This window comes from Girardinichthys multiradiatus, chromosome 21 (genome assembly GCF_021462225.1).
Source record: "Girardinichthys multiradiatus isolate DD_20200921_A chromosome 21, DD_fGirMul_XY1, whole genome shotgun sequence".
Taxonomy (NCBI): Eukaryota; Metazoa; Chordata; class Actinopteri; order Cyprinodontiformes; family Goodeidae; genus Girardinichthys; species Girardinichthys multiradiatus.
Window position 1 is genome coordinate 38,593,638 of NC_061813.1, and position 22,932 is coordinate 38,616,569.

Consider the following 22,932-nt stretch of genomic DNA (forward strand, 5'->3'; position numbering starts at 1 on the left):
CCCTGGCTTCTCAGGAGGTAAATGGAGGAGGTTATGAGCTTCTAAACAACACAGGCTCAATATTTTATTACACACTCTGGATCTTCTGCACTGATACACCTTCATGCTTGGACTTGATTGCATTTTTCTGAACCTTTATACCAGTGACTTTTAACCTGAAACTGGATCAAACTTACTGGGAATGTGGAGTTTTACTGGGAGAACAACAGGAAAAACTTTGGACCCAAGTAGAACCTGCTGCTGCTTTCTTTCTTCAGTTTCTGGATTTTCTCAATCCAAATGCCTTCAAAGTTGGATTCAAATCTAATTTTCTTAAATGGAACCTCTAAAACAGATGGTTGAACACCAACATCTGATTTGTTTTAGCAGCAACTTACAAAACATCTCAGCATCAGCATCTAGAGAACAACATGCTAAATTCAGCTAAACTGCTGAAAGAAGTTCAACCAACCTTCAGAAACTCAACATCACAGCTGAACACAGTCAAAAATCTTCAAGCAGTTCAAATCAGTTAGCATGTTCTCCACCACATGCTAACACCAACATGTTTACAGGGCGGGGCCAGGCAGCCTCCACCAACAGGGTGGGATGATGTACTTTGAAATCACTCCAGATGACAATCATCGTCTCTCTTGTGATCCACTAACAGGATGGTATTCTCTCTAGTTTCTTCAGGATGGTCCAAGCATCAGTTGGAGATAGATCTGGACTGCAGGCGTGTTTCTCAACAATAAACCAGAACAGGAACCCAAAGAGACCCAGAAAATGGTTCCTCTGTCTTCCTGTCCATCAGATATGTGTCTCCTTCTGATACCTTTAAAAGTCAGATGTTAATCTGCTGCCAGAAGAACCTGGAGGAACAAAGTTATCTTCATGTTTTGAGCTTTTCTTCCATTTATTTATTCCAACAATTCCTGCTGGAAGTCACCCTCCCCTACCCACTGCAGTGGGACTGGTTTCTGCTGATCCAGGTTCGGCAGGACTTGAAGTAATAGAACCTGAACAACAGACGTGCCATTTTTTTTACAATGTTTGTCAAAGTTGGTCCAGTTTAAACAATCAGAACCTAGACTTTGGTGAGGTAGATCCAAGCCTGACTCCGGGATGGACTGGTGACCTGTCCAGTGTGTCCTCAGCCTGTAGTCAATTAATGACTGCTGGGACGGACACCCCGTCCTCCTCTCTTGGGACTAAAGGCCAAATGAGTATTTGCAGGAGAATGAAACTGGCTGAGTCCATCACTGGTTTAGCCTTTTAGACATATTTGATGTTCTGTAAAATAACAGTCAGAAAACTGGTAGCAAATACTGTTTTATTCTCCAATATTTACATTTCCATCATCTGCAGTTCAGCCACAGATAGTCTGGAATGATTCTTCTTTTAGGAACAGTCTCATCAGAAGTCATATTGTGAACTGATCTGGCTCATTAAAACATAGCAGATACTAACAGTGAGGAACTGAACAACCACCTGGGCAGTTAAAACAGCAGCTCCACTCACGTCATCATTTTTCATCACAAATCAGGTCCAGAAACCCTGAGCTTCACAGCCCACAGATCCTGAGGAGGCAGCCTGTTTATCTGGGACTAAAGTACAAAACTGTTCAGATCAGATGAAGAAAAACTACATTAGTGACACAAACAAGAAACATGACAGAAAAGATTGGACATAGAATTGTTAAAACTTCTTCTGATGGTGATATTAAGAACCAGGATCAAACATTTACTGGAAGAGACGTAAAGAACCAGTAAAGAACCAACTCCAGCAGCAGTCTTGTTATAGCGCTGTAACCATTGGAGGAAAAACCCTAAATGAAGCTTTGACTGGAAACAGAACCAAACCTTTGGATCCTGGAATAATCCCAGCTTCCATCTTTAAAGGACTGGAAGAGGATGAAGTTTACAAAGAATCTTTTCCAAGAGTTTCAGAAAGAAACCGACTGAATGTGAAAATGTTTCTGAATGAAAGAGACAGACATGTAGAGACTGAACTATCTGTTCAACAGTGAGAGTGTTTCTCTGACAGGAGGAGACTCTTTAGACTCAACACAGAAACACTGAGGAACCAGAACCGATCCAGAATCCAGGAAAAAGAGGTTCAGTGAATGTGGTGTTGAAGGTGTGGAGGTGGATCAGTGAGTCAGAGGAGACTCTGTAGAAGGACAGAATACCAGCAGGACAGTCCACATATATTGCTACTCTGTTAGAGATGGAGGAGGAGGGGGAGGAGGAGGAGGACTTATTGTGCCTGACATAGTAACCACCATCAGAGCATCTCAGACTCCAGGACTGATCATTATATCCAAATAAACAGTCATCACTTTCTCCTTTCCTACTAATTCTTCCGTAACTCACTGACATATCAACATCTCCTCTCCACTCGACCTCCCAGTAACAGCGACCAGTCAGACCATCACTACACAGCAGCTGAGACCAGAAATCAAATCTGTCTGGATGATCAGGATATGACTGAAGCTCCTTCACATGTGTCACCTTCCTGTTGTCTTCAGACAGTTGGAGTTTCCTGCTCACTGTGTTTGTGTCGATTGTGAGCTGACAGGAATCTGATGGAGAGAACAAACACAATCCAGCTGCAGTTATTGATCATTTATTGACACTTTGATGATGACTCCTGAATGAGTGATGGACAGTTTGAAGATGGTTGAATGTGAGCTGCTTTGTTGTCATGATTCAAATGAAAAACACACTTACACTTCCTCAGACCTGGTTTCAACCATCGGACTCCAGCAGGCTCCCTGAAAGGAGGAGGGTCAGACCATCAGTCTCTTTCAGCAGCAAACATGGACATTGTAATAGATCAGATCAGATTCCACTGTGACATGCTGCTGGAAGAACTGGTTCTGGGTCTTTTGGACTCTGTGACCTGCTGCATACGTTGTCTGGTCCATTCTTGGTCTGCATTGCTGGCAGTAAGTCAAACCGGTGAAGGTTGGACTCTGCCAAGGTTGCCCTTTGTCACCGATTCTGTTCATAACTTTTATGGACAGAATTTCTAGGCGCAGCCAAAGTACTGAGGGGATCCGTTTTGGTGTCCTTAGGATTGCATCTCTGCATTTTGCGAATGATGTGGACCTATTGGCTTGATCAGCTCGTGATCGACGGCTCTCACTCGAGCAGTTCGCAGCTGAGTGTGAGAATCAGTGCCTCCAAGTCCGAGGCCATGGTCTTGAGCCGGAAAAGAGTAGAGTGTCCTGTCTCAAGTGGAGGATTTCAAGTATCTTGGGGTCTTGTTCACGAATGAGGGAAAAATGGAGCGGGAGATTGTCAGACGGATTGGTGCTGCATCAGCTGTGATGCGGGCACTATACCGGTCTGTTGTGGTAAAGAAAGAGCCGTGTCAAAAAGCAAAGGTCACAATTTACCGGTCGATCTACGTTCCTACCCTCATCTATAGTCATGAGCTTTGGGTCATGACCGAAAGAACGAGATCACGGATACAAGCGGCCGAAAAGTGTTTCCTCCGCAGGGTGTCTGGGCTCTTCCTTAGAGATAAGGTGAGAACCTCGGTCATCCGGGAGGGACTCAGAGTAGAGCCGCTGCTTCTCCACGTCGAGAGGAGCCAGTTGAGGTGGCTCGGGCATCTGGTTAGGATGCCTCCTGGACGCCACCCTGGTGAGGTGTTCGGGGCACGTCCCACCGGGAGGAGGCCCAGAGAAGACCCAGGACATGTTGGAGGGACTATGTTTCTCGGGTGGCCTGGGAACGCCTTGGGATTCCTCCGGACGAGCTGACCCTTGTGGCTGGGAGAGGGAAGTCTGGGTCTGTCTGCTTAGGCTGCTGCCCCCGTGAACCAACCCTGGATAAGCAGAAGACAGTGGATGGATGGATGGATGGATGGATGGATGGATCGATCAATCCACACTGAGACTGAAGCTATTTGATGATATGAGGGACAATCAAGCAGGTTTTTCAGCATCTCTCTGCTCTGTTTCCTAGAAAGATGAGCTGCAGCAGCTTCATCTGCTCAAAGATCTTCATCAAAGAGTCCTGACCTGTCTGAGACTTGAACTATTAAAGTCCTCTGCTATGATAGGAGCAGCATCCAGGTGACTGTTCTGATCTTCACTGAGCTCATCATGTAGTGCAGTCAAAGCTAGATCTTTATCTGCCTGAGGTGGAATATAGACAGCTGTGTTAGTTACTGATGGAAAGGTTCTGATCCAGAAGGACGGTCAGAGCAGCTAAACTGATGGACAGATGCTCCAGATGTGCTAAATCAGAATGGGAAAGTTCCGATGATCACACCATCAAACCATCTGTTATTAGATATGAGACACACTCCACCACCTGGTGATGTTCCTGCCTTTGCTGTTCTGTCCAACCAGTGCAGGGTAAAACAATTGGACCATAGTATGGTGAGGTCCAGAACCTCTGGGGTTATCCATGTCTCAGAGAAGCAGACAAGGTTAAAATCTCTTATGTTCTGCTGTAACTTTACTCTGGACACAGATGCTCCAGTTTGATGTCCAGAAACTGGGGAACCAGCAACCATCATCCACTGGGAACTGGATGATGGTGTGTTTGTTCACTGGGTCAGGGTCTGACTCCAGCAGGTTTTCCTGTCTTTGCTTTGTGTCCTCTTGCTATGTTCTTTGAAGTGAGGTGTATCTCTGGAGGCCACCTTGAGTCTACAGACTTTCCAGGAATTGGTGAGCAGATGGTTCTATAAGGTCCAAAAGTCATTGTTCTGTAAGTAGTCAGAACTAAAGTGTTTGGTTAGAAAAGTGAACTTAAAGAGACATTCCTTAAAACCAGAGTCCAGTCAGAGAGACCAGGACAGCATTTGATCTTGGTCCCACATGATTCTAAATAAGACAATGAAACAGATGATGAACTAACTGCTGTCTGTTCCAGTTGAGAAACTTACGACTCAGAAGGATTTACCAGAAAATCATCAACTTAGCATTTAAACCATTTTAATTTGTGAAACAGAGAATACTGTTCCTCATTAAAATCCAGAAGAACCAGTTTGATGAATCTTCACCTGAATATTTCCAGTGTACAGTCTGAACCAGACGGCAACTTCTCCCCTGAATCTTCTAGGTTGTTGTTCTGCAGGTCAACCTCTCTCAGACAGCAGGACTGGGAGCTAAGAACTGATGACAGAACTTCACAAGTTCTTCCTGAGAGGTTACAGGATCTAAGTCTGAGAGACAAAATGAAACAAGTCAGAAGAAGAACAAACAGATGTTATTTGGACATAAAAACTTTGTCTCAATCCCCGAACAGTCAGGATGATCAAAGTTTGCTCAGATAAAAATAGAAACCCTATATTGGGTCGGTATTTATGATCCAATGTTACGACCCTGCAGGACCCTTGTGGTTGGGTTGGGCATTTATCTTTTATATCCAGCACTGATTACTGATAGGGGACACCTGAGGACCTGGTAAGGTCCTTAGTTTTAAACCCTGACTGCCAACTAACTAGTCTCCACCCTCCTCCACAGGTATGCTGCTGCCTCCTGTTTAGTAGATTATTGTGCTGCAAATTACAACACTGACACATACATCCTCCACTCATGCTCACATACACCACTGATTTCACCAACGTTCACACTTCATCTTTGAAACTTTGATTTTAACCTCAGTTTGTGTTGAATACATTTCTATTTAAAACTCTTCTACATGGTGGGTCTCCCTTTTTGTTGTGGCCTCTGAACCGGGTCAGAACAACACAATGTATGTGAGATAAACTGTGAAATGTTTTACTGCTTTCTCAGAAGTCAGAAGTTTACATACACTGGGATTAATATACCTAGAAACAAATGAGCAAAACCCCAGATGATGATGACGTCATGGCTTTGTGAGCTTCTCATAGGTTAATCTCAACATTAGATTTAAATGGAGGCACATCTGGGGATGTAATTAAAACCTCTCAAACACACTGCTTCCTTCTTAGGACTTCATTAAAAAAAACGAAAGACGTCAACCAAGATTTCAGGAAGTGAATTCTGGACCTTCATTAATTTCAACCTTGGATAAAACTTCCAGATTTCTGAAGGTTCCACATTTACTGGATCTGATCAAACAACTGCAAGCCCAACAACATCATCCTAACTTTGAAGCACAGTGGTGGGTTCATCATGGTCGGTATTTATGATCCAATGTTACGACCCTGTAGGACCCTTGTGGTTGGGTTGGGCGTTTATCTTTCTTATCCAGCACTGATTACTGATAGGGGACACCTGAGAACCTTGTAAGGTCCTTAGTTTTAAACCATGACTGCCAATTAACTTGTCTCCACCCTCCTCCACAGGTATGCTGGGCCATCATCTGCTTTTACACCTCCCAGCATGCATTGCAGCCCAACGACAGTGCACCTAAGCTGGCGTCGTAACGCTGACATCACTAGAGTTATAAAACCTTTGGAAAACACATGCTGTGTCCCAATTCAGGGGCTGGATCCTTCGAAGGACATATTTGTAGGCCGATTACGTTACAGCGTGGCGATGAAGGCTGTCCCATTTCACGAATCCTTCCAAGACTCCTTCAAATGCGGCCGACAAACGTGTCCTTCTTTTGCCCGATTTGAAGGATGGGTCGTGAGTATCCTTCGTGGTCCATCATTTCCCATAATTCATTGCGGGTCGAAGTGTATTGGTCAAGCAGGGGCAGCCATGGCGGACCACAGCGGCAAAAGCTGTGAGTAAATTGTAAAAAATTACACTTTCTGTGACACAAATGAACTTTTACAATGTTTTTAGTGTGGGGATATAACTGTGTAGACGTGAAATATCTGCTTGATTTATCAAGACATCGCTTAATTTCAAACATGCTCCGACGTGTTTGGAGTTTTCCGCTCCCGCCGTAGTAACATCCGTCTGCTGTCCCGGCGGTGAGGCGAGCTATACTTGGAGATATCTGACCTGACTCCCGGCACCAAGCTCCCGCTGGCAGTCATCACAGTGAACGTTAAACACAAGTTATTTCAAACTGTTTATGTCGAAGTCTCCTTTTCCCAGGTAAAACGGGGGCATTTCTCTTGAGTTCTGGCCATTATAATTTATTTAATTGCAGTGAGTCGTCTTCCTTGATTTTTTGGCCTTGCGCCTAAAACATGCCGGGGGGGCTGCTGGTGGGTTTATTCTTGGTGTTCTGCTTGCTGGCTTAGTCGTTGACATGGCTGTCACTGTTTGGGATCACAGGCAGAGTTATCGCTGTACCCCATATTTACCTCAATATTCACTGTTGATAGTTTTATCTCCAAAACACTCCATTTCTGTTCACGTTTGTTGAAGTCCGATGTGGTGAAGGAAGGCATCTTGTGCTGATTAGCTGACGTCGACTTGTCCTTCTTTCAGGTTCAATTAAAAAAAACATGGCGAAATCCTTTAGAAAAAATAAAAATAATAATAATCCTTGGGAGTCACAGGTATGAAGTAGTTTTAGTCCAGCTTTTCCGTAATTTTGGCAAGGTGATAAAAAGTTAAGAGTTAAAGAATGCAAGCAAGCAGGGAGCGGGGAAGAAAAGCCCTGTTGGTGATGATATTGATGGCCTGACTCATTGTTTCATGGATTATGTTAATATCTGTGTAGACAGCATTGTGCCAACTCGGAAAATAAGGCATTTTTCCAACAACCATCCATGGGTGACCCCTGAGTTTAAAACCTATCTGAACCAGAAGAAGAGGGCTATCAACTCAGGTAACAGGGAAGAACAAAGAAAGTTCAACAAGAACTCCAATGGAGGATCAGAAAATGTAAGAAGGAATACAGGAAGAAACTAGAGGAGCAGCTGGCGCAAAATAATGCGTGAGACGTGTGGAGAGGACTTCAGAACATTTCTGGTTATGGACAGAGAGTTAGTGGGACAGCAAATGGAGACCAGCCCTGGCCAAATACAATAAACTGTTACATCAATAGGTTCAGTTCTACCCCCACTGCCACTATCCCCCTCCCTGTCACCCCCTCTTTGCACGTCTCCAAAGTCTTCAACAAAAGGGGCACCCCTTCCCCCACTCCCCTGACTACCCTCATCTATAAACAGCACCCCATCTTCACACCCACGGCCGCAATCCCACAGCCCCCTGTCCACTCCCTTCTCTCCCTCACAGACCACATGAGAGACCAGGTGAGAAAAAAATTGAAGAGACTACAACAAACAAAGGCCGCAGGAACAATTTGACATGTGCTGACCAGCTCTTTGAGGTCGTCAGCCACATGTACAACCTGAGCTTCAGTCTGAAGAAGGTCCCTGTCGTATGAAAAACCTCCTGTGTAGTCCCGGTTCCCAAAATAACACATGCTAAGGAACCAGCCCATTACAGACCATTCGCCTTGACCTCCCATCTAATAAAGACCATGGAGAGGCTCATCCTCACCTCTGAACTGTGGTGAGTCCCACCTACAACAAGAGCAGCTGCCATCTCCAGAAGTTCTCTGATGATTTAGCCATTTTGGGCTGCGTGTCTCAGGAGAACAAGCTAGAGTACCAGTCAGTCATCAAGGACTTTGTGGACTGGTGTGAGCACAACCACTTGTGTTTGAATACCAGTAAGACGAAGGAGATGGTAATCGACTTCAGGAGGAATACACCACCTCTCTCAACGGTGAACATCCAGAGGGAGGAGTTTGAGACAGTGGGCACCTTCAAATACCTGGGTGTTCACCTCAACAACAAACTGGCCTGGTCTCATAACACAAACGCTCTGTACAAAAAAGGACAGAGTCACCATCTCCTGAGAAGACCTGAGAAGATCTGTGGAGTGAGCAGGGGTCTACTTAGTACTTTTTATGACTCTGTCATGGTGATGGTAGCCTCTACCATCCTCTATCTGTTGGCCCCAGGCAGCACACAGCGGGACAGGAAGAAACTTAACAAACTGGTTAGGAGGGCCAGCTCTGTCCTGGGCTGCCCACTTGACTTCGTAGAGGTGGTAAGTGAAAGCAGGATGTTAACCAAACTCATATACATCATGGAGGTAACCTCTCACCCACTGCACCCCAACTGTTGAGAAGCTGAGCAGCTCCTTCAGTGGCAGACTGAGACACCGCCAGTGCAGGAAAGAGCGTTTTCACAGATCCTTTGTTCCTACGGCTGTCCGACTGTTCAATTCCACAAATCATAACTAGGGCGATAACATTTGTGAAACTGTAGCTCAGTGTTGTTTGTATACTGATGCTTAATGATGTTTACTGGTTACAATGTCTATTGTACATTAGTGTGAGATCAATAAAGTTGTTCTTATCGTATAATTAACAAATTGTAATTAAGTGCTGTGAGCCCAATAACCGCAACACCAGAGTGTATCTGATTTCTATTTATAAGAAATTGTTTTTGGCTAGAATAACTTTTTTCTGAATTATGATTTTTATATATAGTTTTTGATAAATATTCATAATCAATATTTATAAATCATTACAGGTATGCTGCTGCCTTCTGCTCTGTAGATTATTGTGTTTGCACATTACAACACTGACACATACATCCTCCACTCATGCTCACCATTGTTGTGATTATGATTATGAACATATTATTTAATATATAATATTAAAATTTTAATATTTCATTAAATAATAATTCGGTGTTGTCCTGTGAATACCAGCCCAATAAACATTACTTTAATAAAATAATTTAAAGAATGATTTGCTGAATAAAATCAACCTTCTGGTTGATTACCTCTCAATGCTGTTTAGTTAGCTGGCTTCGTCTAGTACAAATAATATTTAAGGAAATGTTAAAATAATATTTAAGGAAATATTATTTTGAATGAGGATAAAACCGACCTTTCTGGGTACATGATCTTCAGTGGTGTTTAATTAATCACATTTATTAAAATAATATTTAAGGAAATATTTTTTCCTAGATTGGAAACTAACAATTTTTCTGGGTGAATGATCTTCAGCTGACTCATAAAGTGGGCGAGCATCTGTTCTTAGCAGTTAGCAGTTGGAGCTAACAAAAGAAGCTTGTAGCTGGTTACAAGAATCAAGCATATTCCTTTAAAATACCACTAATAAAAGTGTAAAAAGCATAAGTGTTGATGGCGCGTTATGGTCGATCTTCTGTGTTTAAAACCACCCTTTGAATAAAGTTTGTCTTAACTTTAAAAACACAACACAGAACACATCAACAAGGTCTGCAGAGAGGATCATCAGGGCTGACCTTGACCGTCCAGGACTTAAACAGGTCTAGGGTCAAGAAAAAAGCTGCTAAAATCTCTGCAGACCCAATTCACCCTGCACAAAAACTGTTCAGACTTCGAGCGCCAGGTCAGTGCTACTGAGTGCTGCCTGCTAAAACCAGCCGCCACAGAGACAGTTTCTTTCGCCTGGCTGTTGCTCTGAAAACAACACCATGCATACTTGGATTATTTTTTATCATTTATATATATATGTGAAAAAAAATGACTTGAGAGCAAAGTGTACCGAAGTCAATTTCCTCAAATTGTCCTAAAGAGTCTTTAAATTGAAGTGGCTGAAAGCTTTCCTTAAAAATACAGATTCATTTTGGCTTATAATTCTCAATTTTATTTTCAAAAAATGGAGGGAATGGATTTTATTTTACACTGTGACTTAAGCTGTAATTCTTTGCAAGTTAAACTCTCTGTGTTTCATCAGCAAGTTTTAATATTTTGGAAATTAATTTACAAACATATCTTCACTCCACACAACATTCCCATTTGGAACAACGGGTATGTACTGGTCAACAGGAAGTCATTGTTTGAGAGTGGTATGTTAAAGGCATCTGGTCAGTTAGCCATTTGAAGAGTTCAGAAGGGAACTTTTTAGGTCATGGGCATTTTTGTACCCAGTACAACCTAAAGTTCCCCAAAAAACAGATAACACAGATCTTTGTGGGGGAACAGCATTTTGCACAAGTCCCACTTCCTCTTCTTTTTCTACCGACCAGCTACAGGGGTTGGACAATGAAACTGAAACACCTGGTTTTAGACCACAATAATTTATTAGTATGGTGTAGGGCCTCCTTTTGCGGCCAATACAGCGTCAATTCGTCTTGGGAATGACATATACAAGTCCTGCACAGTGGTCAGAGGGATTTTAAGCCATTCTTCTTGGATACCGTGGCTCTTGATACATTACAAAGACTTGCTGTCTTGGTCACAGATGCGCCAGCAAGACGTGCACCAACAATTTATCCTCTTTTGAACTCTGGTATGTCACCCATAATGTTGTGTGCATTTCAATATTTTGAGCAAAACTGTGCTCTTACCCTGTTAATTGAACCTTCACACTCTGCTCTTACTGGTGCAATGTGCAATCAATGAAGACTGGCTACCAGGCTGGTCCAATTTAGCCATAAAACCTCCCACACTAAAATGACAGGTGTTTCAGTTTCATTGTCCAACCCCTGTAGATCAATAGACAACGCCAACTGCATTGCACTTCAATCTACCCTGTTGTATTTGGAACTGCCACGGACCACATGCATGGCTGTTGTCTGTAGACAGACAGTGTTTTCAACACCAACTTACCCTGCAGACTATTCTTCAAGATATCTAACCTCAGCCTTGAGCACAACAGCTGCCTGTGGACTCAGGACTACCTAACTGAGTGGTCACAATCAGTCAGACTGGGGGCTCACTCCAGTGTCTCACTCAGCACTGGCTCACCACAAGACTGTGTGCTGAGCCCCCTTCTCTTCTTGGGGTACACACACGACAATTGACCTCCCACAACAGATGAGACCAAAGTGGTAGGGGTGTTTACTGGAGGCAATACAGAGCGCCTACAGAGAGGAAGTACAGGGACTGACTGGTGTTCAGACAATAACCTGATAATAAAGACACCAAAAAGACAAATTAACTCATTGATTTCAGGAAACAGGAGAAGCAGCATCTGCCACTTCTTATTAATAATGACAGAGTGGAGCAAGCCTCCAGTTTTAGATTCCTGGGTACACACATCTCAGAGGACCTCACATAGACACCAATTACTAAATAAAAAAGCACAAAAATAATGAAAGTGTCCTAGCCTCTTGAATCATCACGTGGTACAGCAGCAGGCCAGCAGCCAAAAAAGTTTCTTCAATCAGTCATGAAGACAGCCAGACACATCATCAATTCAAACCTGTCCACCTTAGAGGACATTTACACCTCATGATGCTTCGGAAGGCATCAAGCATCAGCAAGCACCGTTAACATTCAGCTCATAAACTGTTTGATCAGATATGGTTCCATTAAAGCATGAACCACAAGACTGGCTAACAGTTTTCATGCTAAAGCCATTGACACACTGAACTCTGCAGAACAACCTAATGTCTATATAAACGTACAATAAAGTAACACTGTGAAATAACTTAATGAAACAACCTAATACTATGTAGAACTCTTAACACTGTGACTACCTTAACACGGCAATTAACTTACACTGTGTAAACACTGCATGAAACTTACTGTTAACACTGTGCAGTAACTTAATACTGTGTGTGATTTGAATGTGTGCATCCTGTGTGTGCATGTTAATTGGGTTGGGAAGGGTCTGGGACTCTGCAAGGTGACCAAATCCCCTTAGGTTAAGGAACTGTACTCTTATATTATCTATTTCATTGCACCTGAATCTCGTGTATGTTCTGTGTATTGCAATGTCAATACAAGAATCTTATATTAAGGCCTGGAGTGGCTAGTGAGGAAACTTCAGAGAATTCCTCTTGGGCCAGCTGGGTTCATGGGCTGTGAAAACCGATGCAACGTTAAGTCAAAACTAAGTTGAAAAGAGTAGGTCAGGTTGCTTGGTGCACTCTTGTACAGCCATCTTTCATATGTGCCATGTGACAAAAAATCAGTCTATTACATGGGGCTGACTGCTAGCTATTGCAATGCTGTTTAGCTGCTCTACACCTTTCTCAGTTACTGAGAGATGCCTGATGTGTTCCTGTAAAGGAAGAATAGAAAAGGAAAACTCTGGAATATGATACCACCAACTGTGCAACATTATTTTAACAAAAGTCTTCAAAGTGAAGGCAAAAGAGAAGATATTTGTTGTTCTTTGCGGGTTACTGTGGATACTGAACATGGGGAATGTGGACTTTATAATATATCACAATATTTTGTGGTATTTATTGTGATGAAAATAAAAGTAAGCAAAACAAATACTGCTCTAATAAATAAACTTCATTAAAATTCATTATTAAGACAAAATCAAACAGTAGCAAAGAAAATAGGTGTTTGTCAGTTTCTCTCTTTCTCTCTCTTGATACATGATGTCCAAACCAGCAAAGGCATTGATACCTGAGAGTTTCCAGTTTGCAGTTTGGACTCTTCAGTCCAAAAGACAGCAGCTTCACTCCAGAATCCTGCAGCTTGTTGTTACTCAGGTCCATCTCTCTCAGATTAGAGGACTGGGAGCTGAGAACTGAGGCCAGAACTTCACAGCTTTTCTCTGAGAGGTTACAGTTCTTCAATCTGAAGAGACAGAGATCCAAATGAATAAGAACAATTCTGATGGAATAAAACTAAACAAAAACATCTTATAGTATTAAACAAGACAGATAAAACTGCTTCATGAAATAAGAACTCAGAAACTCTAAAGCAATGCAATCCATGTCAGAACCTTAAAACAGATATTTATATTTTTATATGAAACACTGGAAAATACTGAATAATTTATGTTTTTCCCTTTTGAAATAAATCTGAAGCTCTCATGACAAAACTTCTAAATATGAAATATGAAAAAACTTATAAGAATTTATGTGTTAAAAGTGAAAAATAAATAATTACATTTAAGCATTTTTCTTCCACTTTTATGAGAGGAAGCATTTTGGTACCAGATTGTCAGTCGGGTCTTGGGGAATAAAAATGTTACTTTCTAAAACATTATTTATTTTTATTAAACACATTTTGAGAGAACTGACATTCAAACATTAACATTTATACTTTCTAATAAATCCTTAGTTGTTGAGCAGAACATCCAGGATAATAGTCACTCTTTCCTGGTTTTAGCTCCTGGTGTCAAAACACAAATTCTGTCAGAACTTACAGAACTTTGTTTGAAGCTTTGACCACTGGCAGCAGCCTGAGAAGAGCCTCCTCTGAAGCAGAGTATTTCTTCAGGTCAAACACATCCAGATCTTCTCCTGATGACAGTAAGATGAAGACCAGAGCTGACCATTGAGCAGGAGACAGTTTATCTGTGGAGAGACTTCCTGAACTCAGAGACTGTTGGATCTCCTGGACCAGAGAACGATCATTCAGTTCATTCAGACAGTGGAACAGGTTGATGCTTTTCTCTGCAGGCAGGTTCTCATTGATCTTCTTCTTGATGTACTGAACTGTTCCCTCATTGGTCTGTGACCTACTTGCTGATTTTGTCAGCAGGCCTTGCAGGAGAGTCTGATTGGTCTCCACTGAAAGACCAAGGAGGAAGCGGAGGAACAAGTCCAGGTGTCCATTTGGACTCCGTAAGGCCTCGTCCACAGCTCTCTGATGGAAACTTGTTAGAGTTGGTTTCTTAGATAATTTAGACAAAGCAGACATTTTGTTTTGGTCTTCCATCAGATTAACTCTATCCTTGATGAAGGTATGATGGACATGAAGAGCAGCCAGAAACTCCTGAACACTCAGATGGACAAAGCAGAACACCTTGTCCTGGTACAGCCCTCTCTCCTCTCTAAAGACCTGTGTGAACACTCCTGAGTACACTGAGGCTGCTCTGATATCGATGCCACACTCTGTCAGGTCTGATTCATAGAAGATCAGGTTTCCTTTCTGCAGCTGATCAAAAGCCAGTTTCCCCAAAGACTCAAGCATCTTCCTGCTCTCTGGACTCCAGTGTGGATCTGTCTCAGATCCTCCATCATACTTGACCTTCTTCACTTTGGTCTGAACCACCAGGAAGTGGATGAACATCTCAGTCAGGGTGTTGGGCAGCTCTCCTCCCTCTCTGGTCTCCAACACATCCTCCAGAACCGTAGCAGTGATCCAGCAGAAGACTGGGATGTGGCACATGATGTGGAGGCTTCTTGATGTCTTCATGTGGGAGATGATCCTGCTGGCCTGCTTCTTATCTCTGAATCTCTTCCTGAAGTACTTCTCCTTCTGTGGGTCAGTGAAGCCTCTGACCTCTGTCACCATGCCAACACTCTCAGGAGGGATCTGATTGGCTGCTGCAGGTCGTGTGGTTATCCAGAGGAGAGCAGAGGGAAGCAGATTCCCTCTGATGAGGTTTGTCAGCAGAACATCCACTGAGGTGGACTCTGTAACATCAGTCAGGATCTCCTTGTTGTGGAAGTCCAGAGGAAGTCGACTCTCATCCAGACCATCAAAGATGAACAGAACCTGGAAGTGTTCAAAGCTGCAGATTTCTTTGGTTTCAGTAAAGAAGTGATGAACAAGGTCCACCAAGCTGAACTTTTTCTCTTTCAGCACATTCAGCTCTCTGAAGGTGAATGGAAATATGAACTGGATGTTCTGGAGGGCTTTGTCTTCAGCCCAGTCCAGAGTGAACTTCTGGGTTAAGACTGTTTTCCCAATGCCAGCCACTCCCTTTGTCATCACTGTTCTGATTGGTTGATCTCTTCCAGGTGGGACTTTAAAGATGTCTTCTTGTCTGATGGTTGTTTCTGGTCTGTGTGGTTTCCTGGATGCTGTTTCAATCTGTCTGACCTCATGTTCATCATTGACCTCTCCAGTCCCTCCCTCTGTGATGTAGAGCTCTGTGTAGATCTGGTTCAGAAGGGTTGGACTTCCTGCTTTAGCGATCCCCTCAAACACACACTGGAACCTCTTCTTCAGACCAGATTTAAGTTTATGTTGACAAACTGAGGAAAGAAACCCTGAAGGAAGACAAACTATTATTAGCAATAAATAGAGCATTTAAATATCTGTTTTTCTGCTATTAAGACTGAAATAAATTCAGCATTTATCATGCAGGTTAAATCTGTAGAGAAATCCTCTTACTGCTCTGCAGACGTTCAGCCAGCTCCTCCTGCTTCATCTTCTTCAGGAAGTTCAATGTGATCTTCTCAAAAGCCTCTCTGCTGCTCCTCCTCTGCTCTTCATCTTCACCTTCCAACACCTCCTCATCCTCCCACTGACTTTCTAAGCCTTCTGGGTAATCTAGACTCACAACCTTCTGGATCTTCTTCAGCTCATTCTTCACAAAAGTAACAATGTTGTCCTCCAGCAGCTGGAACAGAACAGTTCATGAAGGACACATTAGACTGAGATCATGGAGCCAAACATCAGGTCCATGTTGGACAGACTGACAGTCCTCTGGTCTACAAAGTGCAGCATGGAGATGACTGTGAACAGAACCGATGGAGAAGTAGTTGTTGTACATGTACAGACCATAAATATGGAGTCCAGCTGGGTTTGATGCTGCTGGGCAGACCTCTCATGATTCTGGAGAAATAAATTGCTGAAAGTGACATAAAAGTATATAACAGATAAGCATTAGTAGTCGCTTTGAGCCGTTATTTCTCCAAAAATCTACAGTAAAATTATTAAATATTTATTTTTTCCATAAAACATGAATGTGAAAATTATAAATATGTTCTGTTTTCCTCTTAATTTCTGAACTGTTGCCTGGATAGGTCTGCTCTATTACCATAATGCACCTTGTATGCGCGAAGCTAATCTTTAAGAGAGGGCTAACATCTGCTGACATGACCGCAATGAACTGTGCTGAGACAGAAAACATAACAGCAATAACCGCGATGGTTATGCCAGACAGCACTAAAGTCTTATGCTGTGCTGCATATTCCATTTGGACATGGTGCTCAATGGCTCTTAGGGGATTTACAATGGCGTTGTCAATGCTAAAGTTCTAGAGAGCAATTATCATCCCGATCATTTGAAAGATGTCATCCAAACAACTCAAAATGGCATCTTATGATAAATTATTCCAATCAATTTGATCTACTAAGGTAACCAGAGCAGAATTAAGTTTCCTAAACCTTGAGCTGGCGCAGTAGCTGCTCAGGGAGCAGGTACCCAGGAAACTAATCTCTATGTAAGGCTCAGCCAATGAGGATACAGGTCCAACCCGTTGATGCTGATTGGCCCCACAGTCATTCAGTTGAAAAGTGAACTTATTAAATAAATGGCCATGGGGAAAAATCACCCTTATAAAATAAAAGCTGGCTTTTTTAAATAAAAGTTCACTTTTAAAAAATGCCATTTTGAAATAAATAAATAAACAGCAGGAGTTACATAAACATAGCCTCAACAATAATTTCAATTATTAGGTAAAAATGTTGTATGAAAATTATTTTATATTATAAAGCTGATTTTTAATGGAAAATGAAAAATATGTCATAATAATGAGAAGAGAATTTAATATGAATTCAATTATTTCATTGTCACATTAAATAATTATCTATTATTTATTGATGTAGATACTTATTTCATAATGTTCATTCATTAATTTAATTTTGAACACATTTATTAATTTAATTTTGAACACGTTTGTTTGAACACATTCCAAAACTGGGAGCATTGTGGGTCTAAGTCTGTAGGATTTGAACCAAGGAACTTGCAGCCTTCCCAGAATACAAATGCCATGCTCTAACTACTAGGCCACCTCTCCCTCATTTAATTAATTTCAAAATATCAAAACATAAACAGAAGACAATAATAAAACATTAATAACATCAACAGCCATTCCCGAATTTTTTTAATTTCCTTAAAATGTGTTTAAAATCTCTGAGCCACAGTGAGCTGCTGTCATGATGCTGGAGTTAGGTTTTGTATTTGTATTTTTTGTATTTCATAATTTCCTTCTTGTTTTTTTTGTTCCTTATTGTTGCCATATTCTATTATTTCATGTCTCCTGACTCCAGCTGAGGCCACTCCATGTTTACCCTGAGTGGTCCTGAATTCAAACCACATCTCCTCAGAACACCCGAGCCTGATCCCAGCCTCAATAAAGATTCAGCATAGAACAGCTTCCACATCTCATGCTTTACGTGTGTATTTAGTACTTTGCAAAGCTAATTTCAGCTTCACTATTTATACTCTACCTTTGAGAATAAAAATAAATAAATAAATAAAAAAAATACTTTGCCTTTTGATTGTTTACTTAAGTATTAGGCTTCTTGACTGTGACCTGAGTCTGAATTTCATACCCTAACATGTAAATGTGAGCTGGTATGACAAATTAAAATCCTTGAATCTGCCTTCGCAGCTTCCAGGTCCCCGTCTACAGAAACAGCAGCAACAGCAGTTCCTTCGTCTGCAGCAGCAGTTCTTACATCTGTAGCTGAAGCAGTAGGACCAGATCTTTGGTCCTCAATATTTGCATCACAGACTCCCTGCAGCCGTCGGCTTCACCATTATCTTCATCGTCACCATCTGAACCTCCCATTCAGCCCTCCTCGACTTCCTGTTCCTGAGTTCTTGAGAGTTTCAAGGACAAACTGCCTCATTTTCTTGACAGCTAACAGGAGGATTCATGTACAGTAATAATGTTGTTGTGTGGTAAGAAGGTGGCTGCAACAACTCATTTCTTGACTTTAAGTAGAAACATTATTCATTTCTATAAAAGAAAACCCAGATTTAATTTTAGATTTTAGATTCAAGCAAAAAAGAAATTAATTTAAAATAAAACTGGACCTTAATAAGGACAGTTCAGGTATTTCCACAGGTGAATTATTTTGTTTTTGCTCCATATCTTCACCAGCAGTAAAAATACACATTTGCGCATTTCTATTTATTTACGTCTCACACTAAAACCTACGAGTTAAATATGATCAGATAAAAAGGGTTGGTTGTTAATTTGGTCATTTATCTTGTATTATCTGCCCTCCTTTAGTTCTTCTCTTTAAAAGTCGTCTGATTCAACATATGAATTAAAACTGAGGGAGAAAAACATCAGAAGCACAAATTCAAGAACAAAACAATCCACTAGAGGCTGAACTGGGAACACACTTATTTTGTCATTGATTATTTCTTTAAAATGGTGAACCTGAATTATGTCTTCAGCTGGAATCAGCCTGACCCCTGCTGGACCAACAGGTGAACTATAGACACTTAGAAACACCTCCAACAATGTTTACCCTGAACTCACTGGAGACTGAATTTGTGGAAAAGCTTCCAGCAAAAACAAACAGTTTCATAAATAGGAATAAAAATGTGGAAAAATGTGGAATCTAAACATTTCAAACTGAATCAGTTCAGTTTCATACAGTTAAAACATTTAGACAGAGCTCACCTCTTTGTAGCAGAAGGTTGCTCTGATTTAAAATTAACTTGGAGACCCTTTGAACCATCACTCCTTAAGGACACACAGCTGGGTTCTGGTTCTGGTTCTGGTTTGAGGGATTTTTGGATCCTGAAGGAAAAACACTGAATTCAAACTTAGTCTAATAATGTATTTAAAGTTAAACCCTGAAGCTCAGAACTCTAAAGTGTCTCACAGTGGCTCTTGTTTGAAGAGGATCCAAATATTCCTGGTTTCACTGTAAACCGTATATTAATGATGGATTAATAATTAGCTCTGATGATCATTAATAAGGGATGATGTTTTGGTTTGGTAGCAGGAACTGAACAATAATCAGAAAGTTTTTCTGTAGAACAGTGTTTGATGTGTTCTGATCTTCTATCCTGACAAACTTTCTTCCTTTGGATCAGAGTCAGAACTGCTGATGGAGAAACAAGTTCATTTAACTTCTTATCGTTTGTTTTACTTCTTCTAGTCTTAAACTGATGATGGAACCCCTTTAGAGCAGCAGCTTTATTCTCAGCTCATCATTTCTGAGCTTCTGGAAAGCTTTTTATGGTCATACAGGCCATGGTGGTGCATTCAAGGACCTTTCATAAATCAAGTAATCCACACTAAATGTCTTGTAAAACATTGATCTTGTTCTCATCATCAGACTTCATCACAGCAGCACGTAGATGATCTTGTATTGTTGATGACATTTAGTGGCTGCTGAAGGAGACTGTGGAGCAGTTTGCTGATAATAAGACTGATGATCATTTTGAATGAACACAAATGTACTTTAGAAGCTGTTGATTTCACTGATGTTTGCAGATAACAGTGAGAGATCATGTTTTCCATCAGATTTAGTTTGGATTATTTAGTTGACATCTAATCCTTGAATCAGCATCATGACTTGCCTACATGTGCAGTCACCTTAAGCTCTGCAGAAGCACCAACTCTGATGAACTAATGTGACACAAGGTGATACAGAATGATTCAACTGGATGGAAGAACAACTGATTTTAGCTCCAATATCATCTAACAAGATCATTTCATATCATCACAATAATACAATGGTTTGATTATTTCCATGATTTAGCATCCATCACACACTGCTTCACATGTGAACACAGACATGTGTGAGAAAGAGTTGTTTTCTCATTAATATGTTGGAATGAAGTTAGTTTCAACTAATTAGTTTGAACATTTAGAAACAGCTCACCTGTTTGCAGCTGAATGTTGGGCTGATTTAAAACCAATAAAAAGATCCTTTGACCTGTTGCTCTTTAAGGACACACAGCTGGGTTCAGGTCCAGGTTCTGGTTTTGATCGTTTCCTGTGAATAAAGATGGTTGGTGATGTGAGAACTGAGCTCTGACATGGAGAAGAGTCCTGGACAGTTAGAGATGGTGATCTGACCTCTGAACTTTGCTCTGGTCCTCATGTTCTCCACACAGAGTGGTTTTAGAGGGAGGGACTCTGTCCTCTCTGTCGTCACACTGATCCATGCTGCTCAGTTCACACCTTCTACCTTCATCTGAGGAGGAAACACTCATCATTCAGCTGAACATCAACTCTGATCAACAACACTGACAGAAACCAGCAGGGGGCGCTCACTGCTCTCTGTTAAACCTTCTTCATGGAAATCTCCCTGCAGTCAGTGACTGATGAGTCAGCATTATTCCACCTTCACCAACAGACGCTCCAAACATGAACTCTGATCTGCCATAAAACCAGTTAAAGATTAAACTGGAGTCCAGTATCAGAGTCCGGTCCAGCACCAGGATCTGATGTCAGGACTCCAGTCTGAGAGTTTTCCCAGAGATCAACAGCACATTGCAGTCAGAGTTGGTCTGTTGGAGCAGAAAGCAGCAGCAGATGGGATGGAAGTGTAGAGTGGGATTTATTTCCAGTTGGGAACAACCTGCAGCTCCTCATCAACTCACAGACTGTTGCTCTGCAGTCTCATATGATCTGACTCGTGTCTCATCAGGAGACTAAATCTCTGCTTGGAGACTTGAAGGAACAAAGAGGGACTTACTCAGCTTCTTCTCATGAACTTCTTCACTCTGCAGCTCTCTGCTGTCTGGACCAGGTCTGTGTAGAAGAAGAGAAGCTCCTGGACGTCTTCTCCGTCACCGGTCCTCTGAGTCTAAAAGCTGCTTTCACTCTGAAATCAGTCTTAAAGTTCACCTCAGGTCAAAGATCAGCTGCTGTAACTTTATGACTTCAACATTTTCAATAATTAACCTGCAGCAGCTTCCTGCTGCCAATCTGAACACCAAAGAAAGTTCTGTACTCTCTGGTCTCTGGCAGCACCAAAACCCAGAACTCTTTCTATTTGAGGAATCTGAACATTCCTGGGTTGTTTTCATGCTTCCAGTCAGCTGGATCCATTCAGAACATGCAGTATCAGCTGATCCAATAATCTAACAGTAATGCAGCTGGAGAGGAACCACTGAGAGCAGAACTAAAGGCTTCAGTCCAATCAGTGCTCAGCATCAGCACCAGAACTCCTCCAGCTCTGATTCAGTCTCTTTATTCTTCTTTCCTCACTATAGTCAACATAGTCAAACAGGAAAATACATGGATGTTATAAATCATCATACATGTTGATGTGGTTCTGTTCAGATTTCTGGTTCCTCTGGTCCCTGTAATCCTCTCCAGACTGATAGATGTCAGTGACTTTGGTTCTCATCTGTTCCTGGATTTCTCTAGATCCAGGCCTGATGTGTTGCTGTTGGAGATCTTTTAGCCTACTTCATGTTGTCATATTGGCTCTATAGAGTGTATTCTTGATTCTGCAGATCAGCTGGTAATCAGGCCTAGATGTAGTTGGTATCGATAGCTTTGTTCCCTTAACATGAACATTCCAACGTATCATCAAGGACAATGGCCTCTGTGACAGTGCTTCATGGACTTACTTGCACACACACACTTGCACACACACACATGCTCAAGATAAACATATGCACCCCCTCACACCACCTTCACCGTTCCCAGCATTATGTTGTTTTGTCAACTTGTTGCTTCTTTGTGCTGAGATTTTTTGCAATTTCAAACTGTATCCTGCTAAGGATAAAGTGTGAAATATGATTTTTTTTCCTCTACTTACCTAATGTGGCCTCTTTTCTCATCTAACAAGGGCAGCGCCTGTGAGTGGGCAGCAAAGCCTCGGTGACCCGTCCCCCCCTTGTCTTGTGTCATGATGTATGTTTGGATGGGTTGTACTGAAATTCTAATTTCCCCTCAGGGATCAATAAAGTATCTTTGAATTTAATTTAATTAATTAATTATATCTCTGTGTGAAACTGCTTTTTGTATTTAATCAGGTTATCTTTGATATTAAGTTTAGTTTAATGATCTGAAACAATTAATTAGCACAAAAAGCAATTATTTTGATAAAACTTGTAAAGAACTTCCTGTTTTTATTCCATATAATAAACAGATAAACTAAACATTAATAAAACATGTTTTACATGATGAAGCAGGTCCTCCTTAAAGAATATTATTCAATGTTCATCAAACTGACTTCCTGCGGTTCATCTGTTAACCGCCAGAGAGCAGAATAATCTCCACCATCAGATTTCCCTCCCAGTGATTTAAGTCTTAGAGACTAAACTATTCAAAAAGTTCTTCACTGAAGGTTTCTTCTGCAAAGGTTTTTGTCTTTATTTACTTTGTTGGTCAGGAAGTCACACATCTGATATTTTTAGGTTTTCTGTCAATGAAGCCTTAATTAAATGGGCATATTGATGGTTTTCTTTCTAATTAATCGAGTTTACATTAAATAAAATGACACCAGATCAGA

General features: G+C 41.4%; 1 protein-coding gene across 1 annotated transcript; it reads right to left on the bottom strand.

Moving 5' to 3' along the window:
• Positions 1 to 1,293: 1,293 nt before the first annotated feature.
• On the bottom strand, positions 1,294 to 21,375 carry LOC124858136 (NACHT, LRR and PYD domains-containing protein 3-like). Its single transcript, XM_047349981.1, has 11 exons — positions 21,163 to 21,375; positions 20,541 to 20,658; positions 20,344 to 20,457; positions 19,131 to 19,250; positions 16,268 to 16,337; positions 15,878 to 16,106; positions 13,959 to 15,753; positions 13,211 to 13,384; positions 5,005 to 5,166; positions 2,712 to 2,755; positions 1,294 to 2,563 (listed from the first exon to the last, which is right to left on the bottom strand). Exons 2-11 carry the CDS (start codon positions 20,627 to 20,629, stop codon positions 2,043 to 2,045), a joined length of 3,318 nt encoding a protein of 1,105 aa, XP_047205937.1. The 5' UTR covers positions 20,630 to 20,658; positions 21,163 to 21,375; the 3' UTR covers positions 1,294 to 2,042.
• Between the last annotated feature and the right edge of the window lie 1,557 nt (positions 21,376 to 22,932).

What these genes read in the sequence shown, in the direction of transcription:
- LOC124858136 (XM_047349981.1), bottom strand. Translation starts at nt 20,629, where the DNA reads ATGGATCAGTGTGACGACAGAGAGGACAGAGTCCCTCCCTCTAAAACC. An exon ending in GACCAGAGCAAAGTTCAGAG is followed by an intron (nt 20,458 to 20,540) that starts GTCAGATCACCA and finishes CTTTATTCACAG; the next exon opens with GAAACGATCAAAACCAGAAC. An exon ending in AGCTGGACTCCATATTTATG is followed by an intron (nt 16,107 to 16,267) that starts GTCTGTACATGT and finishes GTTCTGTTCCAG; the next exon opens with CTGCTGGAGGACAACATTGT.